Genomic DNA, 19,373 nt, shown 5'->3' on the forward strand with positions numbered 1-19,373 from the left:
TTGTCATCCTTTTTTTTTTTTTGATTTGTAAATTCAGGTGCAAGGAGTTTTTTGGTTAGTTTTTCCCAAACTTAACACAACTTAACCTGTAAAATCAAGGTATGAGCCAGTGTCCTTTAGTTGTAAACTACTTATGCCAGAAATTAGACTAGCTTGTATGAGGATCCCACCTCTCAAGAAGTGTAAAAATTACATGAAGTAATATATGCAAATCACCCATTATTCATACCTGGTTAATATCCTTGCCTAGTATCTAGCGTCCTACATTTTTCTGGTTCTTATAATATATGCTAGTTAAAGAATGTGTAGATTATAGGATGTTAAAATTTCTTCCTAGCCTCCAAGTTAAATTGCTCTGTCCTTTAAATATTTTGAGTTTAGCTTTCTATCCATTGCCTGTTAATTTTACCCAATGCAGCTTGGCAAGATAAGGAATGAGCATAAACTTGTAAAACATTAGAAAAGTGATGTCATATTGTAAAAACCCACTAAATGGTGAGTCACTGCCATCATCATCATGAAAGCAGTCTTTTCTTTGAAATGTTTTGAGTTTTCATATTTATCAGTAAAACAATTCTGTTTTATTTAGAAAAAGCAGCAAAGATTATAAGGAAAAGATAAGCTTGTAGTTAAATCCAATAGGAATTTGAGTTCACTAAGAAATTTATTACTAGAGTAACTCTGGTTATAGCTCTGGCGCCAGTTCAGTCTCTGGCCTGGGAAATTCTGCATCCCGCGCATGTGCCCCCCCACCAAAAGTAGTGTATTACTGGTAGAGAACAGCTTACTACCTTCTGATTTATTCCTGTCAGAATCACCATATCAAATCAATGAGATTCAATAACTACCCTGGGGATTTATTCAAGAGCTTGAGAACAATGTTGACATTCCCGATTGTGTTTACCTTGCAGAATATTGATCTTCATGCACTGACTGGGTGGATACCAGAAAGGATCGCCATGCATTCAGATAGTCAGTCTTTCAGTAAGGATAATTCTTTCCGGATGCTTTATCAAAGGTAAACCTCTCCCTTCCCCACCTTTCCCTTTGCCATACTAAAAGAGACTATTGAAAACCATTGTGCCTTCTTTAGAATGGATATTGCAGAGGCTATCATTTTCAGTTACTGGGGAACTTGTGTTTTTATTTTTTTTTTTATTTTTTTTTATTTTTAATTTTTTTTGTCTTTTTGCCTTTTCTAGGGCCGTTCCCACGGCATATGGAGGTTCCCAGGCTAGGGGTCTAATCGGAGCTGCAGCCACCGGCCTATACTAGAGCCACAGCAACTCGGGATCCGAGCCGCGTCTGCAACTTACACCACAGCTCACGGCAACCCCGGATCCTCAACCCACTGAGCAAGGCCAGGGATTGAACCCACAACCTCATGGTTCCTAGTCGGTTTTCGTTAACCACTGCGCCACGACGGGAACTCCGGAACTTGTGTTTTTAAAATAGACTTCACTTGATGCACTCATTCCAGCCAGCCCTCAGTCATCCTCAGTGATGGGTACAGTTAATCCAAATGGTAGGTAACCCAAATATTTAAATCTGGAATATATCATATGGAAAAATCATTTCCTACTTCCTAAGTATTTACGATCTGAAGGAAGGTGGGAAAAGAGAAGAGAATATAAAGAGGAAGGTAGCTTAAACCTTAAATGGGTAATTCACGTGAAGGACTGTGTGCAGTAATACACATCCATTACTGAAACCAGAGAATTCAGTAATTTGATAAATAAAATGATGTGACTTTGGGAGAAGTACATGTAGTATTTCACCTCTTCATCTTTATTTGTAAATCATTTGAAAATTTAGTGTTCATTTTCCTTCATTGATAGGTTTCTATCTAAGCATTAAGTTATCTAAAACTAGGAGGGGAAAAAAAGGAAATGTGATTATTTTTCTGATGTACTGTGAAATAGAAATACACTTCTTATTGAATGTTCTTCGGGGGCGGGGTGGGTGGGTGTTGGAAATAACCCGTTTTAGAAAAGATTTCCAATTTGTGAAACATTTCATGTAAGCCATGAGACTGAAGGAAAGATGAGGTGCTCTGAGGTTGCAGGTGTCTTTTTCTTTGACTTCTGGTGGGTTCTTTCCAGGTTTCACAAAGGGGATGTCCTTATCACCGCGTCCACTGGAGTGATGACTGAAGCTGAAGGCGAGAAGTGGGGGCTCGTTCCCACACATGCTTATGCTGTGTTGGACATTAGAGAGTTCAAGGTATTGTGTTGTCTTACACTTGTTTCTCTTTTTTCTTGTTCACGATAAGATATTGCAAGGATTCCAAGTGATACATGAGACTTTTCAATACTGACAAATCAAGGTTTAGGCCAAGTTTTAAAATCATTCCATCTGTTTCATTCAACAGCTTGATCTCTACCATTGGAAACTATGAAATAAAAAGAGGGGAAGTATAACGATGGTGGCAGCACAGATACTGATGACAGAACAGAAACTTTTTTCCTCCCACAAAAGTAACAGGGTTGAGGTGAACACACATCCCTCAAGGTTTTTGGGCTGGCTGTTGGCCTTGGGAGTCAGTCTCAGTGTTAGGCCGGAGAGCCTAATAGATATTTAGTAAATACTTTTATGACGACCAAAAATAAGAGAATAGCTGTGAATAAGAAACATGCCTGTGGGTTTGCAAGTGTTTTCCCAGCAGTCCTTACATCCTGTGAGGCTTTTTCAGACCCTTTCTCTGTGTTCAGGTGTTGGAATGGTTGACTTCATTAACATGTTAGGGATTAGTCTTTTTAACTGGCTCTGTCCTCTGGATTAGGAAAAATAAAGATTATTAAGAAAGAACTCTTTTTCCTCGGTGATATAGATCCTAAGCTGTCTAGTTACTGGAAAGCTTAACTAACAGCGTGTTCTAGTTTCTTCTGCTTAAATATACAGAAAGAAATCGAGACCTCCAGCAATAACAGGGTGCGGTACTACTGTGTATTAATTAGACTGATTTTCTTTTTTTGTTTTTTTCTGTCTTTTGTCTTTTTAGGGCCGCAATTGCAGCATGTGGAGGTTCCCAGGCTAGGGGTCTAATTGGAGCTACAGCTGCTGGCCTACACCACAGCCATAGCAACACCAGATCCGTGTCTGCGACCTACACCACAGCTCACGGCAATGCTGGATCCTTAACCCACTGAGTGAGGCCAGGGATCGAACCTGTGTCCTCATGGATGCTAGTCAGATTTGTTTCTGCTGAGCCATGACAGGAACTCCTAGACTGATTTTCTTATGTGGCACGTGGAACTATTTGAATTTTGAAGGCAGTAGGGACCTGCTGCAACATTTTAAAATTTATAGTCTCGAGGCTTTCTAAATCAGCCACCACTGTGGCACCTCCCCCCCAACCATAGAATTGTCTGTTCCTTTAAAAGTGATACAAAAATTGACTACATAAAGCAAAAAATATAAAAATGTATGTGAAATTGAATAAGCTGAGATGTTTGTGTTTGTTATAGGAATGCAATTTGCTGTAAACAATTAAAACATTGGAAATAACAGTTGCTATTATTTAGTAAGGATTTTATTGTTAGAACATCCTGTGCGATAGGTGTTTAAGAAAATGTTTGGCAAGAGATTTAAATTTATATTATGAACGAGTCAATATGAAAGTAAGCTTGAATTTGAGGAAAATTTCTTTATATCATTTACTCGAGAAACTAGAAAAATAACATGTGTAAAGAGAAAAATAGGTACGTATAGTGTGACTTGGAGAAACATTGGAGTTCTCCGGTGGCGCAGTGGGTTAAGGATCTGGCATTGTCACTGCAGCAGCTTGGGTCGCTGGTGTGGTGGGGGAATTTTGGTCTGGGAAATTCTGCATACCATGGGCATGGCCAAAAAAGAAAACAACATATTAAAAACTGTTGAGTTATAGTAAAGTAAGAACTTCAAATTACAGCCGTGTTAAAAATCATTAGCGTTATTCACACAGTATCAATTCCACATGTCAGTTATTCTGTTAGGGCTGTTGGTTTTGTTTTGTTTTTTTAATGATTAAGGCTGTTGTATTTTTTTTTTTTTAACATTTTTATTTTTTATTTGAAATGGAGGTATGGTGATACACATTGCAAAGTAATCACCATTAAGTCCAGGGATCACCTCTCACCGTGCGAAGTTAAGACAATATTCTTGACTGTCTTCCCAATATTCTTTTTTTTTTTTTTTTTTTGTCTTTTTTTTTTGTTGTTGTTGTTGTTGTTGCTATTTCTTGGGCCGCTCCCGCGGCATATGGAGGTTCCCAGGCTAGGGGTTGAATCAGAGCTGTAGCCACCGGCCTACGCCAGAGCCACAGCAACGCGGGATCCGAGCCGCGTCTGCAACCTACACCACAGCTCACGGCAACGCCGGATCGTTAACCCACTGAGCAAGGGCAGGGACCGAACCCGCAACCTCACGGTTCCTAGTCGGATTCGTTAACCACTGCGCCACGACGGGAACTCCTTCCCAATATTCTTGACTGAACATCCCGTTTATTCTGTAACTGGGAGTGTGTGCCTCTTGATCTCCCTCACCTGTATTACTCATCCCTCCACCCCATCCCCCCTCTGGCAACCACCTGGTTTTTGTCTCTGTATCTATGAGTCTGTTTCTGTTTTGTTATGTGTGCTCATTTGGTTTGTTTTTCAGATTCCACATATAAGTGAAACCATATAGTATTTATCTTTCTCTAACATTTCACACTTAGCATACTATTCTCCAGGTCCATCCATGTTGCCACAAAAGGCAAAATTTTATTCTTCTTTTTATGGCTAACATTTCATTGTATATATACACACAAGAAACTTCTTTATCCATTCATCTATCAATAGACAGATAGGTTGTTGCTGTATCTTAGCTATTGTATATAATGTTGTAATGAACATTGGTGAGCTTATGTCTTTTTTGGATTAGTATTTTTGTTTTCTGTAGATAGCTACACAGAAGTGAAATTGCTTGATCTGATGGCTCTCCTATTTCCTAAACTTATGAGAAATTTGCATATGTTTTCATGATGGCTGTACCAATTTCCATTCCTACCAAAAGTGCATGAGGGTTCCCTTTTCTTCCCATCCTTGCGAATGCTTATTATTTGTTATCTTTTTTACTGTAGTTATTCTGACAAGTGTAAAATGGCATCTCATTTTGGTTTAGATTTACATTTCCCTGATTAGTGATATTGAGCATCCTTTCCTGTATGAGTTGGCCATCTGTATATCATCTTTGGAAAAAATGTATATTCAGGTCCTTTGCCCAGTGTTGAATTGGGTTATTTTTTATGTTGAATTGTATGAGTGCTTTGTATATTTTGGATATTAACCCTTAATCAGATATATTGTTTGCACATGTTTTCTGTCATTCAGTAGGCAGCCTTTTCATTTTCTTGATAATTTCCTTCACCTTGCAAAATTTTGTAGTATTGATATGATCCCATTACTTTACTTCTGCTTTTGCTTCCCTTGCCTGAAGAGATAGATACAAAGAAAATATTGCTAAGACTGATAATAAAGACCATACTACCTCTGTCTTCCTTTAGGAGTTTTATGTTTTACATTTAAGTTTTTAATCCATGTTGAGTTTATTTCTGTGTATGATATAAGATAGTGGTCCACTTTCATTTTTTTGCGTATTAGCTGTCCAGTACCTAACACCATTTATTGAAGAAACTGTCTTCCCCATTGTATATTCTTGGCACCTTTGTCATAGACTAGTTGGCTGTGTACGCTGTGGGTTCATTTCTGGGCTCCGTTCTCTTCCATTGATATGTGTGTCTATTTTTGTGACATACTGTACTGTTTTGATTATTATAGCTTTGTGGTATAGTTTGAAATCAGGAAGTGTGAGGCCTTATAGCTTTGTTCTTCTTTCTCAAGATTGTTTTGGCTCTTCAGGGTCTTTTGTGCTTCCATACAAATTTTAGAGTTGTTTCTTCTAGTTCTGGGGAAAATGTCTTTGGTATTTCAATAGGGGTTGCAGTGAATCTGTAGATTGTCTTGGACTATATAGTCATTTTAACAATATTAATTTTTCCAATCCATGAGCACAATATATTTTTCTATTTGTGTGTGTCATCTTCAGTTTCTTTCATCAGTGTCTTATAGTTTTCAGAGTAAAGGTCTTTCATCTTTTTGGTTAGATTTATTCCTAGGTATTGGGGACGTGGCTCGGATCATCAGTGTCGAAAAATGAGACATATGAACACGAGGAGATCTCGACAAGGCTCTTTACTTCTGCAGAAGGGCGCGGGTGCTCAAAAAGTGCACGCAAAGAAGAAAAGACCCTCCCTATTTATTCCTAACACAGGTGATGTGCCTGTCCCCTTCCCATTGGTCAGGTCAGGGCACACATTTTTCTCGGTTGGCTAATTTGAAACAAATTGTTACTGGGAGAAGAGGGAAAGAGGAGGGGGATCACAGGAAGGCATTTCAGGTGAAACAGAGCAAAATGGAGTAACCAAGATTTCCTCTGATAGAAAAGACATTGTGTTACTTCCCACAATTACCCCCTTTCATTTTTTTAATCAAATATTCTTTTCTTCAAACTCTGAGCATTTTTTTGTGTCTCATGCTCTATTGTGTCCATCAGGAGTATATTGGCTTGGTGGGGAGGGGGGGGGTCCCAGTTGCTTTGTTAGGGCAGTTTCTATTAATTTTTTAATAAGTCCCCTGGCACAAGGAATTATACAACATGCAATTAAGACAGGGACATTAACTACAGCAATTTGAGGGGTAAAGATTGAAGCTATTAGTACCTTTCATTTCTTTTTTTTTTTTTTTTTAAACCAATTTTCTAAAAGGTCTGTGAAGGGGTCATTAATACCAGAATTCTCTGAAAGCTCATCTGCTAAGGTTGTTAATCCACATAGGGCCTTGTTGATGGTGCTGTCTGGGGTGTTGTTGGGAATGACTGTACAGCGCTGGACACCAATCATTACACAGACTCCACCCTTTTCTGCCAGCATTATGTCTAAAGCAAGTCTGTTTTCCCATGCCATTTGACTAGTTGGCCCTAGCTAGCGATTCAGCTATTTCTTTAATGGCATCTCTAGTGTAATTAATGAATCTTTTTTGATTGTAAAAGATGTTTATCCAGTCAACATTTTCATTTATGGTTGACCTCCAAAAGAGAGCAGATTCAAACCTGGCAGCTACCTGATTTCTTGCCTTAAATTTGTTTGAAACACCTATTGAGTCAATATAGACTTGGGGGGGGGATCAAAGGACCCCCCCCCCCATAGGGCTAATGTCTCATTTCCTCAGGTTTGGCTGAGTTTGAGATGGGGCCTAAATGCCAGGGTGAAAGGGATGGCTGATTGCACCAAAGTACAGGTGCCACTTTGATTTTCTGGAAGGATGCCTGTTTGTGGACTCCCACAATACAACCAGACATCTGCCTGGGGCACTTGGAACTGGGATTTATTGTGCGGGTGATGTAGGACCGGCTTTCACTGGACCTGGTCAGGTTGCCTAAGAAAGTCACCTTTGCCTCTTGTCATTTTAGACATGAGGAGAAGTTGACATTTTCATTTGGCTGCTGAACAGTTCTTGGGGGCTGACCCGCAGAACTTTTGACCTCAGGGAAAAGCAGTGACAAAGGCTGACTGGACTCATTATTTCAAGCCATTTTGTCCTGGAAGCAGGTCATCACACATTCAAGACCCTGTGGGTCTGATGACCATCCCAGAGGAAAGGGAACCGCTTGGGTCTCCGGTCTCCCTGTGGCACAAGTGTAACAGCTGCCTTTGTGTAGTGTGTCCACAGAGTATTTTATCCATTTCAATCACGCATTTGTGTCCCCATATCCTGTTTTCATACTCACAGTCAGCCTTCCTCCAAAGGTGAGTTTTCCGTTTCCTTCAGTTAATAGGGCAGTGGCGGCCACCAACTGTATGTACTCAGCCATCCTCTGGCGACAGCGTCCAGGAAGCAGGGAAGAAAGGCCACCAGCTGGTGATTTTCCCCATGTTTCTGTGTGAGGACCCCTAGCGCCGTCCCCCAGACCATGCTTACAAATAAATGAAAAGGTTTTTCCAAAGGATGGTAGAGCCAGAAGAGGGGCACCTGTCAGCACCTCTCTTAAATCCCTAAATTGTTGTACCTCCTCCTGGCTCCATAGTAAGGAAGGTATCAGGGTCTTCCTCTACAAGCTTGGAAATAGTCCTTTTACATTATGTCCTTTTTAGTATACACAGTCCCCTTGTTGCAGGTTTTGGGGTATCTGATTTTTATCCAAAATAGATTACTGAGATAAAGTTTAGAAAAAAGTTTAGAATGTTCTTTTAGAATCTCAGTTAAACTTTGCAGCAATGTAACATAATAGCAAAGAACTATCTAGGAAGTAAATCTTAGTGATACTGACCACAATTAAAAGAATGAGATTAACAGATTTAGCAAGTTTTCATTGAAACATCTTTCTCTCTAAATTTACTCTCATTTTTATCAAATATTAGCCAAACCAAGACTAATTTATTTGCCAATTAAGACTAGTGTCGACAACCTTGGTCTCATCATTTACGTGAATAAAATTGATCATGTATATATATATATATATATATTTTAATTGGCTTTGTTAGAACTTTATGAAGAATCTTAGACTAAGCTTTTAAAAGGCACCTCAGGGCCAGGAAAGTCATGCCAAGGGTTTGTCTTAAAGATTTTTATCTTAAAGATCTTGGTAAATTCCTTCCCTTTTAAAAACCCAGATACCTTGAGATTTTTGCAGACTACATACAAGGTGGCCTTCCTAACTATCTGACAAAACTTCTGGGAACCTGAGAGTTTCCATTCTCTGAAGAAGTCAGGTAGAGAAGAGAGAAATGTTTCAGTTCTTTTTACAAAGGTATAATTTACCAAATTGATTGTTGGGGAGAATTTCTTTATACCTGGAAAACACAGATTAAAAGCCAGTATTATTTTAAATGGAAACCATAAAATTATAACCATATTCACCAGTTCACACAGTCCAGTGTAACCTATCCTTTTTAACTGTTTATGAAATCATCAATTTCCCTTTTAGAATTTTTTTTTTTAATTTCTTACCCAGCTCATCATTAAGGTCTGGAAGGCAGAAACTTGTATTTCTTAAAAAAACAAAACAAAACAAAACAAAAAACAACTTTCTATAGATCTTCTAGAAAAGGAAACATTTTTGCAAAGGTACCAGACCAGAGTAAAGCCATTAAGTAACAGTGACAAAAGGCTTAAGGCACATTTTACAGTGCAAATTGAAATGAAACTTGGTAACTGTTGTGACATAACAATTTGAAATAAATAGTAAAAAAAAGAATTATAACATAGTACCAGTATATATCCAAATTTCAGAAACTTGTAAAAGTTCTAGAATATCTGTATTAAAAACATTATTTATCTATATAATAATTCTCTATGTATTTTAAACATTCCAAATAATTCTAGTAAATTTAACTTTTTTTTTTTTTGAATGCCTCAGGGATTCCCTGGAAGCATTTTAAAGTTAGCTGAGTTAAAAGCACTTTAATTGGAATTTGATAGTGTTTATAAATAAATGATTTTTTAAAATTTGTTCAGATAGAATCATACGTTGCTGTGGATAATACTTCTTTCTTAACCAAAGTTACAAGAGATCTCAAAAGCAAATACAGCAGATCACTTAAAAGAACATTATGTAATCTGTTGTCAAAGTAGCATTCCAAGGAAACTTTGTTTTCTTAACAAAGAAAAGCCAAGTTCAAGTTTTGTCCCAGCTTATTTTAAAATTTATTTACTCAGTTAAACTTATTTTAAACTGAGTTCTGACAGTGTATAACCCTTCTCTCAATGTCTCCTTCCCACAAGCCTTCCAGAACTTTCTGTATCCATTAGTTTGTCCCCCATTTTCCATTTAAAAGAACAAGCTAGAAGACAGACTTAACTCTTCTTTTCCCTTGATATAATAGAATTCCATTCCTCATTCCTTGTAACATATACCTTTTATTTCTCTCTTAGTAAGTTCTCTAACAGTTTATCTTTCCAATCCTTTATTTTATATATATATATTTTATTTATTTTATTTTATTTTTTGTCTTTTTGCCTTTTCTAGGGCCACTCCCATGGCATATGGCGCCTTCCCAGGCTAGGGGTCTAATAGGAGCTGTAGCCACCAGCCTATGCCAGAGCCACAGCAGTGTGGGATCCAAGCCACTTCTGCAAACTACACCACAGCTCATGGCAACGCCAGATCCTTAACCCACTGAGCAAGGCCAGGGATCAAACCCACAACCTCATGGTTCCTAGTCAGATTCATTAACCACCGCACCACAATGGGAACTCCTATATTCTATTTATTTATTTGTTTTTACTTATTTTGTCTTTTGAGGGCCGCACCCGAGGCACATGGATGTTCCCAGGCCAGGGGTCCAATCAGAGCTGGCGCCACCAGCCTACGCCACAGCAACAGCAATGCCAGATCCGAGCTGCATCTGCAACCTACACCACAGCTCCTGGCAAAACCAGATCCTTAAGCCACTGAGCGAGGCCAGGGACCAAACCAGCAACCCCATGGTTCCCAGTCAGATTCGCTTCCACTGCGCCTGTGACGGGAACTCCTGACATTGTTTTAACTCTTGCCTAAGTCTGGAATAAGGCCCTGCCCTATCCTTTGGTTTCATTGAGGTGGTGGTCTTTGATCCCATGGGCCAGAGCCGCATGCTTGTGCCTGCGGCCTAACCCTCCTGTTCTGACTCTGAGCTGTGGCAGTGAGCTTGCGCCTGGGTGGTGGGCTCTGCGCCTCTCCCTCTCCCATGTTCCCCCTGCAGTGACAGCGGTGGCGGCTGTGGCTGGAGGGGTGCCAGCGCCATCTTGGGGATTGGAAGGTGGCAGCAGCGAGCCAAGGGGTGCCATGGAGGGGAGGAGGTCCCAGAACGTTCTTGGGTTTCCTCCTCATTTCCCTTTTGGTCCCATGCTCTGAGGGGAGATAAGACCACCAGTCCCTGCCGCCCACAGAGAGCATAATAAATTTCCTCCTGAGACTCCAGTGACTTGTCCTGGACAAACTGAATGAGCAGTTGCCAGACCCAATCCTCGTCTGATCCAAACTTTGGCCAGAAGACGGATGGGGCGAGCATAGGTGTCTGTGTCCAGATAAAACAACAATATTTAATCATTCTTCCCTTCGTTTTGTCCCTCATCCGTGGATTGTCGCCCCAATACTTTAATATCAACCCCAGAGGACGGTCTGGAGGAATTTGTCCCCCTCCCCCATTCGACCCTCCAAATGGAGGGACAGTTTGGGAAGACTTACTCCCCATTTCCCAGGATCATGTTCTGACCCTCTGATTTCATCTGAAATCGCTGGTCTCGTGAGACCCTTTGAGGCTTACCAACCCCCATCCCCCACCACCAAGGAGGTACTCGATTGCACCCACGGTCTTCCCTACCTTGGTCCATTAATGGAAGTTGCCTGGTCATCGAGCGATCTCCCGCATTGTTGAGAAGTTCACAGGTGTGGACTTCTCAGTTTAGGGCCACTGCAACAGGCCGTGGGACGCGTCTCCCCTCCTCGAGAGTCCGTGCCCCAGTGGACCCCAAAACCCGGATAAGCCCCCAAGTCTGCTGGGGACATGGCTCTGATTGTCAGTGTCGAAAAATGAGACACATGAACACGGGGAGATCTCAACAAAGCTCCTCTGCAGAAGGACGTGGCTGTTCAAAAAGCAAGCACAATAAGAAAAGACCCTCCCTATTTATTCCTAACTCAGGTGATGTGCCTGTCCCCTTCCCACTGGTCAGGTCAGAGCACATTCTTCTCGCTTGGCTAATTTGAAACAAATTGTTACTGGGAGAAGAGGGAAAGAGGAGGGGGTCGCAGGAAGCCCTTTTGGCAGAAACAGCAAAATGGAGTAACCAAGATTTCCTTTGATAGAAAAGACATTATGTTACTTTCCATATTATTTTTGATACAATAGTAAATTAAATTGTTAAATTTTTTCTGATAGTCCATTGTCAGTGTATAGAAATGCAACAGATTATATTAATTTTGTGCCCTCCAACTTTACTGAATTCATTTATTAGTTCTTAGAGCTTTTTTAATGGTGTCTTTAGGATTTTCTGTATAGAGTGTCATGTCTTCTGCACACAGTGACAGTTTTCTTGCCAATTTGGATGCTGTTTTTTTCTATTTTCTGCTATGTTTATGACTTCCAAAGCCATGTTGAATAAAAATAGTAAGAGTAGACATCTTGTTTTCTTCCTGATCTTAGAGATGTTTTCAGTTTTTTACCATTGAGTGCAATGTTAGTTGTGGGCTTATATCCATATATGGCCTTTATAATGTTGAGTTATGTTCTCTTTGTAGCCACTTTGTTGAGAGTTTTTATCATAAATGGATGTTGAATTTTGTTAAAGTTTTTTCTGTCTCTATGATCGTAGGATTTTTATTCTTCAGTTTTTTAATGAAATATTATCACCTTGATTGTTTTGTAGACACTAAACCATCCTTGCATCCCTGGCATATATTCTACTTGATCATGGTGTATGATCCTTTTTTTTTTTAATGATCCTTTTAATGTATTATTATATTTGGTTTGCTAATTTTTTTTTTTTTTTTTTTTTTGTCTTTCTGCCATTTCTTTGGGCCGCTTCCACGGCATATGGAGGTTCCCAGGCTAGGGGTTGAATTGGAGCTGTAGCCACTGGCCTACGCCAGAGCCACAGCAATGCGGGATCCGAGCTGTGTCTGCAACCTACACCACAGCTCACGGCAACGCCGGATCGTTAACCCACTGAGCAAGGGCAGGGACCAAACCCGCAACCTCATGGTTCCTAGTTGGATTCGTTAACCACTGCGCCACGACGGGAACTCCTGGTTTGCTAATTTTTTTAATATTTTCCTTTTTTTTTTTTTTTTTTTTTTTGGTCTTTTTGTCTTTTCTAGGGCCGCACCCGTGGCATATGAAGGTTCCCAGGCTAGGGGTCGAATTGGAGCTGTAGCCACTGGCCTATGCCAGAGCCACAGAAATGCCAGATCCAAGCCGTGTCTGAGATCTACACCACAGCTCACAGCAATGCTGGATCCTTAACCCACTGAGCGAGGCCAGGGATCAAACCCGAGTCCTCACGGATGTTTGACAGATTTGTTAACCACAGAGTCAGGACGGGAACTCTGGTTTGCTAATATTTTGTTGAGGATTCCTGGATCTGTGTTCCTCAGTGATTTTGTCCTGTGACTTTCCTTTTTTGTGATGTCTTTGGTTTGGGTATCAGGGTAACGCTGGCCTCCAAGAGTGAGTTTGGACACATTCCCTCCTCTTCAGTTTTTTGGAATAGTTTGAGAAAAATAGGTGTTGACTCTTCTTTAAGTGTTTAACATAATTCACCTGTGAAGCTCTCTGGTCCTAGACTTTTGTTTGTTGACAGTTTTTTAATTACTGTTTTAATTTTAGTAGTGGTAATTGATCTGTCCATATTTTCTGTTTCTTCCTGATTCCATCTAGGGAGATTGCACATTTTTAGGACTGTATCCACTTCTAGGGTGTCCGTTTCATTGGTGTATAATTGTTCCTAATAATTTCCTATAACCCTTTGTATTTCTCTGGTGTCAGTGTTCTTAATGTTTATTAAAATTAATGAGGCTTGTCTTCATTATTTTGGGGTATGTGTGAAGAATTTCCTGGGTTCATCATTTTTATTTTATTTTTGTGGTCTGTTTTGAGATACTTTTAGTTCTGACTTATATTTTAAAACATTTCTGTGTTTATTCAGACTTTTTTCTCTAGAATCTTTTTTGTGCAGGTTGGCCTCACCTTTGACTTGAAACTACTCCTAATCTTATGTCATTTGTAACTTTCTTTACTTTAGTAATATTTTCTTACTAACACTTGAGTAAAAGTGCTGTTCTCTTGTTTGACTGCCTCTGACCCCTTGTGTGTTTAAGGTGTAGATTTTAGTTGCAATGATCCTCATTTGGATCATTTTTTGGCCTCCTCCTTGAGGTGATGGTACATCTCTGTTTTAAGCTGCTGTCTCTAAGTCCAGATGAATCCTGCCAAGGAATTTCTGAACCTATCTAAGGCATTTCCTTTGCTGTCATTTAGAAGTAACTTTGGAAATGGGATGTTTCGTCAGAAACAAGATTCTTTTTTTAGTTCTCCAGCTTTTCTTCTCCTAATCAGGTTCCTCTGAATTGCTGGTTTTCTCTCCAGACAAAAACTTAGTGCCCTTGAATGTCAGTGATACCTGGGACCTGCCTCTGAAAAGCTGAGCAGCAATTTCCTCTTCATTATGCTCCCTTGTTAAGCAATGATAGAATCCTGAAATAAGGAGATTTATTGCTGAACAAGGCTTTATGAAAAGAAAGGCGCTAGAGTTCAAAGTTTGTTGGATGCTGTGTGGCAGGGGTGAAGGTGAGACACAAGTGACATAGAGGAGTAGAACAGAAATTATATTTATGAGATTCTAGGGGATGTGGCCTGAGAGAAATGAGTCTGGTTTGTGTCCAGAAATCACACCTATTCCAGGCGATGATATGCCACATTGAAAAGAATACTTTTTTTTTATGTCTTTTTAGGGCCGCACTTGCGGCATATGGAGGTTCCCAGGCGAGGGGTCTAATCGGAGCTGTAGCTGCCAGCCTACATCATAGCCACAGAAATGCCGGATCCTTAACCCACTGAGAAAGACCAGGGGTCGAACCCATGTCCTTGTGAATCCTAGTCAGGTTCATTAACTACTGAGCCACAACGGGAACTCCAAGAATATAATTTTCTAAGTTGACTCCTTAAAATAAGACAAATACTCTTTTGTATTTACAAGCTCTTTTGTTTTTCTGAATCAATGTAATCAACTCTTTAGACACATCTGGTATTTATTGAGCATGTACTATGTTCCATAAACTCAACAGAGACTTCTGAAGAATTTTAATGTTGTTTTTACCACTTGAAGGAGTTTATAGTCACCCTGGAGAGACAAGACTCCTGTATTTGCACAAGTACGAAATGGTATAAGGGCATATTATTTGTGATAAACTAATATAATATGGGTTGTTAGCACTATGAACTCTACAAGAGAGGTAGTATTTAAAAGGAGAAGGAAGTACTAAGTGCTAGAGACTTTGCATATGTTACTCCATTTAATCTTAGCAACAACTCAGAGTAAATGATAAAGCTGATAAAAAGTAGAGCTGGAATTGGGGCTTATTTCATTCTGACTCCAAAGTGCATGTTCTTTCATCACTTTAATCTTCACTGTTAGATAGTAGAAGAAACCAAAGAGGATCTGAAAGGAAGATTAGTTGAAAGGGATGAGAGAGGGCCTTCTAGGAACAGGAGCAAGCATGAGCAAGTACATCTAGAGGTGAAACTGAATAAGGATTATTTATGGGCTTGTGAGAGGAAGGACTAGATTAGAGCCAAATCCATGGGGTATGAGTACAGGAAAATAGTGAGGCCAAAGTAGAGTGGCTTTAGAAGAACAGGAAATGCTTGCTGCCCTAAGGCAGCACTGCCCAGTAGAACTTCTGCGATGATGGAATGTTTTGTGTCTGTGTTGTGCAATGCATTAGCTACTAGTATACTTGGTCCTTGAACTCTTGAAATGTGGCTAGTGTGACCAAGGAACTGATTTGTAAACTTAATTTTAATTTAAATAACCATGTGTGAGGAGTCCCCTGGTGGCTTAGTGGGTTTAGGATTCAGCATTGTCACTGCTTTGGCACAGGTTCAATGCCTGACCTGGCAACTTCCATGTGCCATGGGCAAAGCCAAAGAAAAAACCAAATCAAAACACGTATGATTTGTGACTATCATATGGACAGCACAACTCCTCTAGGGGTAGGTAGCCATTTACAGTTTTTGATTAGATGTAGGACTCAGAGAAGCGTTGGTTAAGGAATAGTAGTTTCAGGTAGATTTGGAGGGAAAAGAATTGATAATTGCATACTTACTGGAGAATGCTCTAATAAAAATATGATAGAACTGTGTTGCAACTTTGTTATCTCCTGTTTTTTGTTTTTTGTTTTTTAACAGGGGCTGCGGTTTATCCAACTGAAAAATCCTTGGAGTCATTTACGTTGGAAAGGAAGATACAGTGAAAATGATGTAAAAAACTGGACCCCAGAATTGCAAAAATATTTAAACTTTGATCCTCGAACAGCTCAGAAAATAGACAATGGTAAATATCTTTTTCATTTAATAATATTTAATCTTTAAATAATGTGCTTTCATAATATTAAATGTACTTTAACTTAAATCATTTATCATTAAGATTTTTTTACATTAACAAAGACATCTAATTTTTAGGAATATTTTGGATTTCATGGGATGATCTCTGCCAATATTATGATGTGATTTATTTGAGTTGGAATCCAGGTCTTTTTAAAGAATCAACATGTATTCACAGGTAACTTTTTTGTACATTTCAGAATATGCTTTATCATAGTCTCTCTTTTTTTCATTTAAAATGAAATTATTTGGGAAGATTGCTGTTCTATCTTCTATCATACCTACAGATTACTATCATGTAATAGTTATTTCCTTTATATGCTTCTTGGTTATGCTAAAGTTTTTTTAAAAAAGAAAACCTGATGACCTGATTGTATTTGAAACACAACACTTTTTTTTTTTTTGTCTTTTTGGTCTTTTTAGAGCTGCACCCACGGCATATGGAGACCAGGCTAGGGGTCTAACTGGAGCTGTAGCTACTGGCCTACACCACAGCCACAGCAACACCAGATCTGATCCGCATCTGTGACCTACACTACAGCTCACAGCAATGCCGGATCCTTAACCCACTGAGCGAGGCCAGGGATTGAACCCTCATCCTCATTGATCCTAGTCCGGTTCTTTAACCACTGAGCCATGACAGGAACTCCCGAAACACAACACTTTTTAAAGTAGTGTTTCATTTTAGCGCTATGATAAATTTAATTCTTACTGTCTTTGTTGATTTTGTCTCTTAGTACTTGGGATGCTAAGCAAGGACCTGTGAAAGATGCCTATAGCCTGGCCAACAACCCCCAGTACAAGTTGGAGGTGCAGTGTCCACAAGGCGGCGCTGCAGTTTGGGTTTTGCTTAGTAGACACATAACGGACAAGGTACTGATACCCTTCTTTTGTCCCATATAGGAATTCTTTTAAATATTACTAGACCTTTGTGAGCGAGATAAATAACTTGGTCATCAGCCTGTTTCATTTATATAAATGGCTTGAAAATAGTGTTTTCATAAATGAATGTTTTCCTTGAAGGAAATTGGTATTTTGTAATTATAAAAATTCTCATACCAGAATCATCTCTGAAGAAAAATATGAGGGAGTTTATGCTTTCCAGTGAGGGTTTTAGTGTTGATTATATGTGCTTTAGGTTTTAAGAATATTAACATTAAAATATGTTGAAGAAGGTTTGAAAATGTTGATTCATTGGCCTGGTATTGTAAAAGATAACCACAATTTTAATGGTTGCAGAGGTTTTTGTTTTTAGTATATTGCTTCTAAATTTTAGTATATTTCAATGTGGTCATCTATTGAAATGACAGTTTAATTCAGAAAAACATTTTTTATGGCACTAAATAAAAATGCTCTTAAAATTTGAAGTAATCTCCTTCCTCTCCTGTTCCCCATTCCATACACACTTTTGAGCCCATTTTCCTAAACACATTGTGTTCTTTGTGCTTTCAGGATGACTTTGCAAATAATCGAGAATTTATCACAATGGTCGTATACAAGACTGATGGGAAAAAAGTTTATTACCCAGGTATGTTTAGTAAATAGACATTCAAACAAACATTGAAATTCTATTTGTGTGGTGCAGTTGAAAATGACAAACTTTATATAGTGGAGAAATTAGTAAATTTGCTGATAAACTGATCGAAACTACCTTAGTGTTTTGTTTTGATTCATTTTTGCTTTAGAGACCTCAGGAACTTGGGATTTCGACACCCTTGCGCATTGCTATCAGAGCTTTATTTCCAAAATTTAAATCAAAACCTTTTTCTCTGGTCAGAAATTCTGTGGTTCTCCATGGACTCTTGAATGAATCTAGGCTCTTCAGTGTGGGGTCTAAGGCTCGTTATATTCTGGCCTTGGCCTTGTTGACCCCCTGTATCTCATGCCCCATCTCTTCCCAGTATCCTCGGCACGGGACTGCCCACTCCTAGACACATCATACCCTGTTGCCCTTGCACCCCTTTTCACACAGTTTCTTCTGCCAAGAACCTCTCTTCTCCCTGCCCTCCGCCCACATACTCCTTTTACCCTATTCTGAGTAATGAACTTGGTTAAGATCCAGCTTGGGTTTTTTCCCCCTGTGATAGCCTTCCTGCCAGGCAAAGTAAATCTTTCCCTCTGCAGAACTCCTCAGGCATTAACATTTTGTTAACATTTTGATACTGTTTCGCTTTCATAATAAAAAAATTTTTATCACTTACTATATGATAGGAACTGTTAGTTTATGTTCTAGTCCGAGAGACAAATAATGAGAAAAACAACAGAGAGTGATACGTGTGTGTAAAGAAATAAATAGGATCACATGTTAGCGACTGCTTGGCTACTTCGGTTGCATGGCCATGGACAGCTTCTGAGAAAGGATAAGACAAGAAAAGATAATGACAAACAGGCATCAGTCTCACAGAGAAACAGAGGTAAAATCATTACAAGCAGAGGAAACAGCAAGTCCAACCTTAAAATGAAGAAAAAATAGTGTTTTCTGGGAACAGAGAAAGGCCAGCAGGCCTAGGGAGGTGTGGTGTCAGAAGTGGTCAGAAAGCATGCAGACAGAGAGCACATGAAGGCACGAAAGCCACAGGAAGGGGTTTGGATTTTATTCTATATGCAGTGGGAAATCTTTGAAGACTCTTAATCGGGTAAGTGACATGATCTGTTTTTTTTTTTTTGTTTTTTTTTAACAAAATTCTTTGTAGAATATATAGGAGGGGACGAACCATGGAAGCCGAGAAATCGATTAGGTATTTAATGTATGTGAGAAATGATGGTGGTGTAAACTTAGGGTGGTGAAGAGTTGACAGATGTGGGTCAGGATTGTCAGGACTGTTGGGTTAACACCGAGGCAAAGAGGAATGAAGAATGATTCCTGGGTTTTGTTTGGGGTTTTTTGCCTTAGGCAATAGAACATTTACTGAGACAGTAGGTGTTGGTGGGAGCAGGGGAGGCAGCAGGAGTTGTTGTGGAGTAAAACTAAAAGTTAATTTTGGGTTTTGTTAAATTGGAGATGCTCTTTACCCATCAAAGTGAAGGAGCCATGTAGACAGTTGGGTCTTTTAGTTCTGGGGTAAAGGTTAGAGCTGCAGAAACAGGTCGGGGAGTCGGGGTAAGGTACACGAGTCACGTCTACAGAGTCCTGGGTACACTGATGAATACCCAGTGCCTGGCCCTTGGACTCTGGCATCTTAGGTTGAGCAGAGGACAGTTTATCTCAGAAGAA

At 39.5% G+C, this 19,373-nt stretch overlaps 1 protein-coding gene across 1 annotated transcript in view; it reads left to right on the forward strand.

The window, feature by feature from the left end:
- The window catches only part of CAPN7 (calpain 7), a 51,182-nt gene that overhangs the window by 25,117 nt on the left and 6,692 nt on the right, over nt 1-19,373 (forward strand). The window contains 6 exon segments of the mRNA NM_001097443.1: nt 912-1,018; nt 2,103-2,223; nt 15,965-16,109; nt 16,238-16,337; nt 16,897-17,032; nt 17,612-17,687. Coding sequence (NP_001090912.1) covers nt 912-1,018; nt 2,103-2,223; nt 15,965-16,109; nt 16,238-16,337; nt 16,897-17,032; nt 17,612-17,687 — 685 coding nt within the window.

This window comes from Sus scrofa, chromosome 13, assembly GCF_054392235.1.
Source record: "Sus scrofa isolate SSC_HxYL_T2T_F1_AM1 chromosome 13, Sscrofa_HxYL_maternal_Yorkshire_Landrace_v2.0, whole genome shotgun sequence".
NCBI classification, from domain to species: domain Eukaryota; kingdom Metazoa; phylum Chordata; class Mammalia; order Artiodactyla; family Suidae; genus Sus; species Sus scrofa.